General features: G+C 40.8%; 1 protein-coding gene across 15 annotated transcripts in view; it reads left to right on the forward strand.

Annotated features, from left to right (window-relative positions):
* The window catches only part of STAU2 (staufen double-stranded RNA binding protein 2), a 303,654-nt gene that overhangs the window by 163,652 nt on the left and 127,902 nt on the right, over positions 1-12,100 (forward strand). For all 15 annotated transcript variants that reach the window (XM_036829847.1, XM_036829842.1, XM_036829844.1 and 12 more), the window contains one exon: positions 10,584-10,891. In XM_036829847.1, the coding sequence (XP_036685742.1) occupies positions 10,584-10,891 (308 nt within the window). The remainder of the gene's footprint in view (positions 1-10,583; positions 10,892-12,100) is intronic.

A 12,100-nucleotide genomic window follows, 5' to 3' on the forward strand; every position in this document is an offset into this window, starting at 1 on the left:
TTCACAGGCATAACTGATTGAGTCATTGGCCATGACGTTGATAACAATCTCCAACCCGCCTCCCCTCCTCAGAGGTTGGGCTGCTACCATGGGACTCAAAGCTCCAACCCTCTAATCACATAGTTGGTCTTTCTGACATAACCATCCCCCATTCTGAGTCATCTTGTTGGCATAAACTCTGACGTGGTCCAAGGGGTGCACCATGAATAACAAAGACACCTGTCACTCATGAAATTCTAAGGATTTAGAGGCTATCTCCCAGGAAGTGGGGACAAAGTCCAGCCAAATTCTCTATTACATGGGAGAATGTTTTATTTGTTATATGCCCTTACATTCAATTTCCAGGGACTTAAAAATATTTTAAAATGAATATTCTCTAGTTTTGGTTGTTTGTTGGGGTGGGTCCATAGATCTCCACATGTCATCATTTGGAAATAGAATGTCCTGCTTTCTTTTGATTAATATTTATAAGATATGTCTTTTTTCTTCATCCTTTTACTCTCAGCTTGCCTATATAATTATATTTGAAGTGAATTTCTTTTAGGCAGCATGTAGTTGGGTCATATTTTTAATCTACTCTGCCAATCTCCTTTTAATTGGTATATTTAGATCATTTATATTTAATGTAATTATTGATATGTTAAGACTTAAGTCTGACATCTTATTTACTTATTCTTTTTTTTTAAAGTAGGTTTTAAAAAAAAATTATTTATTTATTTATTTTTGGCTGCATTGGGTCTTCGTTGCTGCGTGCGGGCTTTCTCTAGTTGTGGCAGGCAGGGGCTACGCTTTGGTGTGGTGCGCAGGCTTCTCATTGCAGTGGCTTCTCTTTTTGTGGAGCATGGGCTCTAGGCACATGGGCTTCAGTAGTTTTGGCACATGGGCTCAGTAGTTTTGGCTCATGGGCCCTAGAGTGCAGGCTCAGTAGTTGTGGCGCACGGGCTTAGTTGCTCCGCGGCATGTGGGATCTTCCCGGACCAGGGCTCGAACCTGTGTCTCTTGCATTGGCAAGGCAGATTCTTAACCACTGCACCACCAGGGAAGTCCCTATTTACTTATTCTGTTCTTTTGTTTTCTTTTCTTTTTCTTACTCCCTGTGGGTTACTTGATCACTTTTTAGAATTCTAGTTCAGTTTCCACACTCTGATTCCTTTGGTGCCCAAGGTGGGGGACTCCTTGTTATTGCTGGATGGAGTAGGAATTCTGGTCCCTACATGGTCTTCACTGACACCACATTGGGGATAACCTTGTTACCACTAGGTGATGATTAAAGCCCTAACTCTCCACTCTTCCTCTTCTGACACCACTTGTTACTGCCAGATTGGGGTAGAAGTCCAGGCTCCCTGTGTGGTCTTCACTGAGACCATGGGCTGGGATCATAATCCCTGCTTCATAGGGTCACTGTGAGGATTACTGAGCTAATGTATGCAAAGCCTGCTATCTAGTAAGGACTGCATGAGTTTTAGCTATAATTATGACTGTTTTGTGAGCTCTCTGTAACAGAGGATCAGGATGCTAGCAGAAGGATACTGCTGGGGCTGCTGTGTTAGGCATTTCAGTATGTGTTTCTTCCTGCTGACGGGTTGGTCATTTGTGTCATGTGGCAATTTACATAATCCGTTTTTTAGTCTTTTTTACAGTCTTAGGGAAATAGTCACTAATGGATTTTTTCCTGTGAAGAAAGACAACTAATGAGGATGATCTTTATTTTACCAGCAATGTTTTTGTCCCATTTGAATAAACTTAATAATTGAACACGACTCATTGTCTTCACAAGCTGCTCTCACACTTCATTATCACCGCAGAAGTTTTGTCCTGCTCAGTAGAAATATTCACAGTTCTATCTTTATGGAAGATGTTGAGCCTTGAACACATTTCTGCTACATAAGCCAACTAAGTGAGACCTTCTTTACTATTAAGATGAATGGTGAGTTTATTCACCATACTCAGGGTCCTGTCCTTCGTAATTATATACTTTTTATTTTTCTCTTTTAAAGAAAAAGTAACAATTCAACCGTGGGTTTGAAAACTCTGACTGGCCCCTTTCTTTGGCTAAGCTAGTGTACATTTGTGTAATAGAACAAGCTTTCCAAAGGCATTGCCCAGTTCATTTCAAATTGGTTTCTTAAAAAATGAAAAGGTGAATATTCAAAAAAACCTCTTTTGTTGCTGTTACTGTTGTTTCTGTTTTATTAAAGAAAATTGATCATTTACCATTTTGTTCCCTCCCCCCCAGATTGCACAGCTGGTACAGTCAAGGCACAGTGTCTTTTAGGTGTGCTGGCTGCAGCATCGTGCTGTTCCGTCAGGCCTCCGCCCTGGGCTTCCACCTTTGTGGACCAGGGATGGACTGAGCACTTTTCCTTCTTGGTACTGCGCTCACCACAAGACTTGCATATCTTCCGAAAAGTTCTTTGTCAGTAGTTTTGTTCATAAGCGTTCACCAAAATAATAACTTTTCACATACATCATGTTAAATGTAGCAAAAAAAAAAAAAAAAAAAGACCAATAAAATACACGAATTAACAAAATCAGTGCTTTCATCCAACTCAAGGGCAAGAACCAGGTTAATTTTCGCCACTGATTTAAGTTATGCTTTTTGAGTACATTAAAATACATCATTTTGTCCATTCATTCAATAATGACTCTTTTTTTAAATGAAGCTGTTTCTTTTAATCCAGATAGGTTCAGTCTCATTTATACCATAAGATGTGACCAGATTTTTCGCTAGTTGACTTCACCTTCCAAGGTGATTCTGAAACTGACCTTAAAAAGGGAACTTCTAACAAATTATTTACCTGTTTGTTTTACTTTTTCATTGTATTGCTTTTATCCAGCATTTCCTTTCTTAGTTTAATTTTCAGAACAGTTTCCCTCAAATTTTGCATTATTAATTTTTGTCTCCATTTAAATAGTTGCTTAAAAATCAGGCAGGGCTAGGGACCCAAGGCCCTCCACTGGAAGACTAGCTAGATAACGAGCTGTGTGGGAAGAGAGAAGTGGGGTCCCACCAAAATATCCCCGTTTCATTCATCTCAACAGCAGGGCCATGGGAAGGAGGGATTTCTAAGTTCCAAACAGCCTCGCAGCTTAAAGATCATGCAGAGGATGGATTGTCTATCCCTCCACTCCAGGAGGATGGCCATGGTGGTCCAGTAGGTTCTTTCTTGGGTCGCATGTAGTCTCACTTAATAAATGACCTCAAGCTTCCCTGGCAAAGAACAGAATCCCAGCCATGGGGCCCACACCCCCATCAGGTTCTCCCTAACTCTCACGGAACCAGAGGTCAAGCAGCCAGAGCCTGAGGAGCCAGGGCTGCACATTAGGCACATCAGTGGTCAAAGCTGGAGCCCTCAAGGTCCTCTCTACCTTGAGGTCTCAGCACTGCTTTGTTCTAGAACCTCTGTTCTGGGAGATGCCCAGAGCAGCATAACAATGCTTTCATGTAGTTGGGTTTTTAAAATTTTTTCAAGCTGTAAAAATGGTACAGAGAGGTTGTGTGTACCCATCACTCAGCTTCTCCCAGTGGTGACATCTTACGTAATTATAGTACATTATTGAAACGAGGAAATTGACACAGGTATGATACAATGAACTAGACTACAGACCTTACCTGGATTTTGTGAGTTTTCATATAAATGCCTTTTTAAAATCACTATCAAACTGATAAATCTTGCTGTTTTTGCTCATTCTTTTCTCAAATTTCCTGTTTTGAACCAGCAGTTTATTTTCCAGGTTTTAGGAATTTTTCAATTATAATTTTTTGAAACTTTAAAGATAAGGTTTTTTAAACAGATTAGAATGATGAGATTTTGCCACCATCAGGACACACAAGGGAAATTCAGTGAGTAGTAAATGCTAGGAGAGGTGGACTTTACTTTTACAACAGGAAAACCAGTCACATAATGTATTTGTACCTGGCTGCCACTTGAAACTTTGGACAAGAGAAGATTAAAATAAAACTCATTAAGAATCTATTTTGCCAGTAGCAACCAAGTAACTTTTGAGATATCCAGTTCTAAATTGGCAGGCACACACCCTCAACAACTGGGGTGTGTTTTAAGATAATTGATGCCAATCAGGAAGCAGGACTCTGTCTTCTGAGGTAGTACTAAACAAAATGTCTGATCAGAGAAGGAATAAAATTCTGAGACATCAGCTTTCAAAACACATACAAATAATTGACTTTCTTCTTAAAATGTGGTGAGTCATCCTTGATGGTGTCTACATAGGAGCAGAGTCTACCCACATGTGTTAAATCTCAGTCCGAAGAACCCACCACTGTTTCTGCTCTTTCTTTCATTTACGAAAGTATTTTACCTCTGTGTGAATTATAACTTTTTGTTATGAAAAACTCACTGTGACAGAAGTAGACCTGAATACTGTTGGGTATTTGAGTATTTATAAACAGAACATTTAGTCCAACAGTACTGTGGCAAGAATTCAAGGTAGTTTATGGAAACAAGCAGTAAGATTTCTCTCTCAGAGCTCTGGTATAAAAAGTGACAAGTTCTTTTTATTAAGCAATAGCTATGTGTTCATTCCACAGACTTGCAGAGAAATCCCTCTTTATAGACTAATATTAACCACTTGTACCAGTGAAGTGACATTATCTTTCTTGCTCCATTGACTTGCCCTGTTGTTCTGATACCCCTGATACCACTTACTACTCATTTATGTTCTTCAGCCTCTGGGAGAGTTATGATGTTAGTGAACATCAAAAGGCCAGGTTCTGCTGAGTTTGTGTATCTATACATATGATAAGACCTTTTAAGAGATCTCAATTCAAAATGTCCCCTCCAGCTCTTCCAGTAAGAACTGGAGCTCCAGGAAAATGCTGCAGGAGGCTTTGCGTGCTGGAGGGTTTACACACCTATTTGAGAGAAGCGTAAACCTAATGGGGAAAACAAGTAAAAAGGCCACCATGGCCTGGCATTCCTTATGTGTAAGATGTCGCAGTCCCTGGCAAGTTGGGGCTTTTAAAATCCTGTATGAACATCGTATAATCTAGGGAGATTTTGGTGAGGCAATCTCTGGAACATCTAAGAAAAACCATGATGACATTGGTCAACCGTGGAACCAATCTGGGTCAACCTCGGGCTTGGAGTTTACTTCCTGGATTAAAGCTAGGAGTTTGGAACTGGCTGGACATTGCATTTTGTGTTCTTCTTGTTCTGTCAGGGGGCCATTTAATGTAATGTTTAAGTATCCAAGCTCTAGTGACAGACTACCTGGAGTTAAAGTCTAGCATTGCTAATCATTATCCATACGACCTTGGCTGTGTTTTGTGACTTCTCTGTGCTTCAGTTTTTTCATCTATAATACAGAGAAATAAAAATCCATTTCATATGGTTGTTGTGGGGTTTAAATGAGATAATGCGTGTAAAGAGCTAGAATAGTGCCAGTGTTGTATCTGCAGTGTAGCCACGTACAGTGGTTTCAGATCGACAGTATTAAGGTGGGAGTATCAGGGACAGAAGATAGATGATGGGAGAATGGGTTCAGGACATCTTCAGATAGAGGGTAAATATAACAGATATAACAAGCCTGAGCAAGGGAATACCTTCCCAGGCCATGAGCAAAACTGAGGTCAAAGCCAACAGGAGAAAAGGCTTGGGCCTGAGGTGGTCACATGAGAGAAAGTTTATCTGTGCAGTAATCAAATAAATGTAAATTAATATAACAATGAATGTTGTCGAGTGGCAGTAATTATTTAGAATAACTAAAACCTGTTTCGACAGACGTGTAGGAAAACAGGTTTAGTCACCCATTGCTAATAGAAGTATAAATGGATATAGATTTTCAGGAGACAGTTGAAAGTCCTTAAATATGTATATCTGAACTTACCCTTTGAATCTGCTTTTCGGTCTTTACCCTACTGAAAAGTGACTTAAATTTACAACAGGAAGAACCTAAATGAATTGTGACTGATCCAAACACTGTTACTAATATTCATGTTGAAAATCATTTGGTAGTTGACCGCATAAATCCACATGTGCCTTTACACTCTTTCAATGGCTGTTCCATCACTTGAGCTCTGCAGAAAGGAATCTTCTTTATTCATGAAGAAAAGTCAATTCAGGCTTTACTGTAGAATAAGGGAGCCTGTACTCTGCATGAGTTCTTACACTGTGATGTAATGCCTCTCTTGAGTGTTGGGAGAGCATTTTCTTTGCTTTATAATATTGCTGTTGGCAAGCCCATTACTTCTGTATAATAGCAGTGCTGAAATAATGCTGTTAGTTTCCTGATTTCTTAAATTGAGTGTAGAATTTAGAGTCATACATTAAGTTATTCTTTAAGTAAGAATTACATACGGTGTTTGTGCAGCTAGTGAAAAAATAAAAAAATTAATAACATGACATAGCAGTTAATCAAATTGGCAAATATTTTTACTTTGTTGAGATAAAATTGAAGTGTAATAAACTGCACATATGTGTACAGTTTGATCAGTGTTGACCTATGACTGTTTTTGCTACACTTCTGATACCAAATGTATAGGCATTTTTTTCCCCATACCAACCCATTCTCCAATTTTCCAGGCATTAACAGGGTGTCCTACAGTTCAGTTCTGACACTCCCCGGAATTAGCACAGACCCCACAGATTAAGGGCTCCGCCACACAAGATGCCCCACTTCTGCCAGTCACAAGTCCCATGTTGCCACCTGTACTCCTGACCAACCGGCTATAAATTCAGGGGGTTCCCACGACTTCCTTCTCAAATTCGATAATTTGCTAGAAGAGCTCACAGAACTTGGGAAGATACTATCACTGGTTTATTATAAAGGAATTTAAAACAAAAAGCCAGATGAAGAGGTACACAGGATGAGGTTCAAAAAGCTCTAGGGGCTTCCCTGGTGGCGCAGTGGTTGAGAATCTGCCTGCCAGTGCAGGGGACACGGGTTTGAGCCCTGGTCTGGGAAGATCCCACATGCCGCGGAGCAACTAAGCCCCCGCGCCACAATTACTGAGCCTGCGCGTCTGGAGCCTGTGCTCTGCAACAAGAGAGGCCGCGATAGTGAGAGGCCCGCGCACCGCAATGAAGAGTGGCCCCCACTTGCCGCAACTAGAGAAAGCCCTCGCACAGAAACGAAGACCCAGCAAGCCATAAATAAATAAATTAAAAAAAAAAAAAAAAAAAAAAGCTCTAGCGCACAGAAACTTCTGTCCCCATGGAGTTGGGGAGCCCAATCCTCCCGGCATGTGGATGTGTTCAAAACTCAGAAGGTTCCCAAACCTCCGCATTTAGGGGTTTTGTGGTGGTTCCATTATGTAAGCATGACTGATAAAACTGCTGACCACTGATGACTGAACTCAAATCTCCAGCTCCTCTCACCTCCCCAGATGTCAGGTGGTGGGGCTAAAAGTACCTTTTTTTCCTATTTTGGTATTAGATATTATTAAAAAAATCTTTGCCACTTACCGATGCTAACAGAGAACAGTGGCAAGGATTTTTAAATAATAATGTCCAATACCAAAATAGGCAAGAGAAACTTGCATATATTAGTATGGAAGCGTGAAATTGGCACAGCTGTTGGAGTTGTACCAACTTGGAGCAGTTTGTTAGTGTCAGAAAAACTAAAATGCGTATTCTTCGAACTAGCAATTCTGCTTCTAAGTGAAGGAAATCAATCTTCATGTGAATAAGGATGTAATTGCAAAAAATGTGTTTCACTATATTGTTTTAATTGCATGAAAAGGAGATAAATTAGATGTCCAACAATGCGGAATTGTTTGAGGAAACAATTCATATAATGAAAATTTAAGCCTTAAAATTATTAATGAAAGTATATTGTTTTGTAAACAACAAAAGGATCATGTGGTATTTTTATGTTTTAACTTATTTTTTCAAGTTAACAAAAAAGTATATAGGAAACAAGACTAAAAGTATATTTTTAAAGCCAAATGTAAAAGTAGTTTCCTCTGGCTAGTGAGATCCATCTGTATTTTTTCCAATGCATATGTTTTCTATTTAAATTTTTTTGTTGAAATTTTTCGTGGATATAAAGCTAACAAACACAAAGGCATAAAGTAAATCCATAAAATAGGATTGATATGTTATTTTAAGCTATATAAATTACTTATTTCTTTATTTTTTTGGCTGCGCTGTGCGACATGCGGGATCTTAGTTCCCTGACCAGGGTTTGAACCCAAGCCCCTGCGGTGGAAGCGCCGAGCCCTAAGCACTGGACCGCCGGGGAAGTCCCATATATAAATTATTATATTTTTTAAAATTTATTTTGGCTGTGTTGGGTCTTCGTTTCTGTGCGAGGGCTTTCTCTAGTTGCGGCAAGTGGGGGCCACTCTTCATCGCGGTGCGCGGGCCTCTCACTATCGCGGCCTCTCTTGTTGCTGAGCACGGGCTCCAGACGCGCAGGCTCAGTAATTGTGGCACAGGGGCTTAGTTGCTCTGCGGCATGTGGGATCTTCCCAGACCAGGGCTCGAACCCGTGTCCCCTGCATTGGCAGGCAGATTCTCAACCACTGCGCCACCAGGGAAGCCCTATAAATTATTTTTAAAAGCAGCTCCTTTATGTTTAATGCCGTCAGGATGAGGTCTCCTGGAGCTCGGCCCCTTCCTGCCTCCTCCTTCCCCTGCTGCAGTTCGCACCTCCCGCTTCTTGCTTTCCTGGGCTTACTCTGCTCGGCACTGCATTTGCTCACGCTGCCATCTGCCTTCAGTCCCCTTCCTCCTTGGCCCGGTTCTCCTCATGCATTGAGATGTGCTGTCCGTACCATCTCCAGGAAGCCTCTCCTGAGCTCCTGGTGCTTCTCCTCTCCCACTCCTACTGCTCCCTAACCCACCTCTACAGAGGCACTTACCACATTATGTTATTTATCCCTTGCATTTTCCTCTCCTGAGAGACTGAGGGTGACTGGAGGTCAGGACAGTATTGGTTAGCTCAGTGCCTGGAACCGAGTAGTCAGAGCTTAACTGGTGTCCGTGTGTGTGTGTGTGTGTGTGTGTGTGTGTGTGTGTGTACAATAGAAATAAAGATATGATGGGATCAAACAGGCCAGAGTGTTGGAAGAAGTGTGAATATATTTGCATGATGGGAGCATGGGTTCTGCATGAATATTTCAGTAGGATGGAGAGGTAAGGAGGAGCCAGGGCACTGAGGGCTTCATATGTCATCCTAAGAAGTTTAGATTTTATAGTGTAAGTGGTGGGGAGCCAGTGAAGACTTTAAAGTAAGAGAAGGGCTAGTCTTAGCATTTCCCAGTGTTAGATATTATTAATATTATGTGAAAAGCCTGGATAGAAAATAAATTTGGGAAATCCTGGGTTAAACCAAGTTGAATAGATTTCTGTTCTTCTGGACTTCTCACTCTTTACTGTGCTAATGTGCATTTTTAATCCTCCAAAAGGGATGTTTGTGGGTGATATAATTTTCATTATTTCCCTGATTTATTTATCATGGAACCCTTATATTGGGGGACTGTGTTATAGAACACATTTTGGGAAATGGACACTGGGGAGACTAGCAGCGCTGAAGCTTTCAGTGATTGTTAAAGTAACCCTGGCCAGAAACACTGAGGGCTTGAATCAGGAGGTTCGTGGTGGGAAAGGGAGAGGCAGGACCAAGGGAATTAAGTTGCGTCTCTCAGAGCACGTTCTCCAAAGGTGGTGATTTATCAGTAATTTTAAAAGATAATATCATGATTTGAGAGTCATTAATATCTGATCCAAAGATATTAGAACAAGCAGTGTGAAATGTGGTTTGAAACCTCTCTGAGTCAAATGGTAGTCAAAGGAAAGTGCTGCTTTTATATGTTTACAACCCTGCCAACTGATGACACAGCCCCAGGCTCACTCCTCTTGATATTAGAACCTGTGTGTGGCCTGGCTTGAGCTAATGCACTTGGTGATGATGGGGCAAATTCTAGACTGCACACGGTAGCTACTTGTTTGTGGGTGACTCAACGATGGTTGCCAGGAGTCTAGGTTGGGCAGCTGAGCAGATGGGTGGTGGTATCATGATGAGATAAGCCACATAGGAGACGGTTTGCGGGAGAAGGTGCTCTGTCGCTTTTTGACGTGTTCATGAGATAGAGTTGACGGTGGGACATAGGAGAACACCAGTAGGCCGTCGGATGTATGAGTTTGTTCCTCAGATGGTTTGGACTGACCCAGCCTTCATTTTTACCCACTGTGTCTCAGTTGCTGCATATGTTAGGGATTTTGCAGCAAAATCCATGTTAGGGATCTCTTTCATGAGATCATAAAAGATTAAGTTGCAGGGTGAAGACCCTGCACATTCCTAATCTTATCCCGTGTTGCACTTCTACACACCAGTTACCTGTCTTCCTCCACAGCTTCCCTACCACGCACACTTTCCCCTGAAGTCACTTTTGTGGCTTGTTTATACTAATGGTTTTAGGAATATTGAAACATACCTTATTCACCTCCAAATCGGAGACTGCCATTGCCTCTGCAAGCGTGGGGAAGACGCTTGCTTAACAGCGTTTCTCACTGCTCGGTCACTGTGTCAAGTGAAATCCTTGAGTTAATAATGCTATAACATGTTTCTGTTCCACTTATTTTACGTGTAATAACAATGTTCCTTTATTTTACTTGTAGCTCCAAAAGGAATTCTTCATTTGTCTCCTGATGTTTATCAAGAGATGGAAGCCAGCCGCCACAAAGTAATCTCTGGCACTACTCTAGGCTATTTGTCACCCAAAGATATGAACCAACCCTCAAGCTCTTTCTTCAGTATATCTCCCACATCGAGTAGTTCAGCTACAATTGCCAGGGAACTCCTTATGAATGGAACATCTCCTACAGCTGAAGCCATAGGTTTAAAAGGAAGTTCTCCTACTCCCCCTTGTTCTCCAGTACAACCTTCAAAACAGCTGGAATATTTAGCAAGGATTCAAGGCTTTCAGGTATGAATTAAAAGCAAAAACAAAAACAAGAAAACAAAACAATTCATTAGCCCCAAATCCTTCATCTCTGTCCATCAGAAAGCTCATTCCTGCCTGCTATTGTGACTCCTATGCCACTTACATTGTAAATTACTAGGAACACAGAGGACAGAAAAACGAGTCATGTGCACATGCCTCACTTTAAAGATTTTTCATTCTCTCCAGTAATTCTTTTGCTGCCTGGCTCTCCTCCATATTCCTTCTTCTTCTGTTTTTGTTTTTGTGTTTTTTTTTTTTAAACAATTTTCATTCTCTGTTCTGTGTTCTGCTTGGGTGCATCTATTCCCTCACTCTCCTCCCCAAACAAAAATTCTGCCTTCATACATTTGGTATTAGTATTTAGCCCTAAGTCCTCCCTCATTTTACAGTGGGGTTTTTTCTAATGATGATTTTACTTTCGTAGCAGTTTTGAATTTGGCATTCTATTGCTAGTAATGATTCAGGTATACCACTAAGGTACAACATCCTAGAAGTCTATTATCTTAGGAGTTAATTAAACATGGTATTAGAACAGTGATAAATGCTTTCTAGTTGTCTGAGGCATAAAAACATGTATCGTTTTACTAGATCGTGTTTTGAACCATCTAGGGTAGCACCTACCTTAGACGGTACCAACAAGTCTGTCTCACCGGGCAGTCTAAATCTAGCTTATAGTCCGCTTGTTGTGTATATGAATTTGGGGCTGGAAACCGTTTTCCCCCCGTTTAGTCAGTGTTCCCTTTTGAAAAAAAAACCAACAGTCCTTTATGAGTAGAACTTTTTAAAGAATTGTTAACCCTAGGAAGAGGAAATACCTGTGTTCTGACTTCTTAGTTGCCTTGAAAATCCTGTACTGAACTGTAATCGCTCACTTGACTGGGTGAACAGCAGCGTGCTTGTGTGTAGAAAGAGCGGAGTGCTCCCTCAGATTTCGTTATTTTCACCCCGCTTTCCATCTTAGTCTTACTCCTGAAGACCAAAAACTGTAATTTCCTTTAGAAATGCTCTAGAAGATCTGTATTGTGTAGAATGATAATGTATTTATAAAAATTTTACAAATTTAGATATAAGAGAGAAGATCATGTGTTTTAGGGGGTATTTTGCATGTTTTTTTGTTTCTCATCGCAGAAACCTGATTCTTTCAAATCTATTGCCAGGTAGTCGTGAGTGTTTTTACTTAGACTATTAATA

This window comes from Balaenoptera musculus, chromosome 17, assembly GCF_009873245.2.
Source record: "Balaenoptera musculus isolate JJ_BM4_2016_0621 chromosome 17, mBalMus1.pri.v3, whole genome shotgun sequence".
NCBI lineage: Eukaryota > Metazoa > Chordata > Mammalia > Artiodactyla > Balaenopteridae > Balaenoptera > Balaenoptera musculus.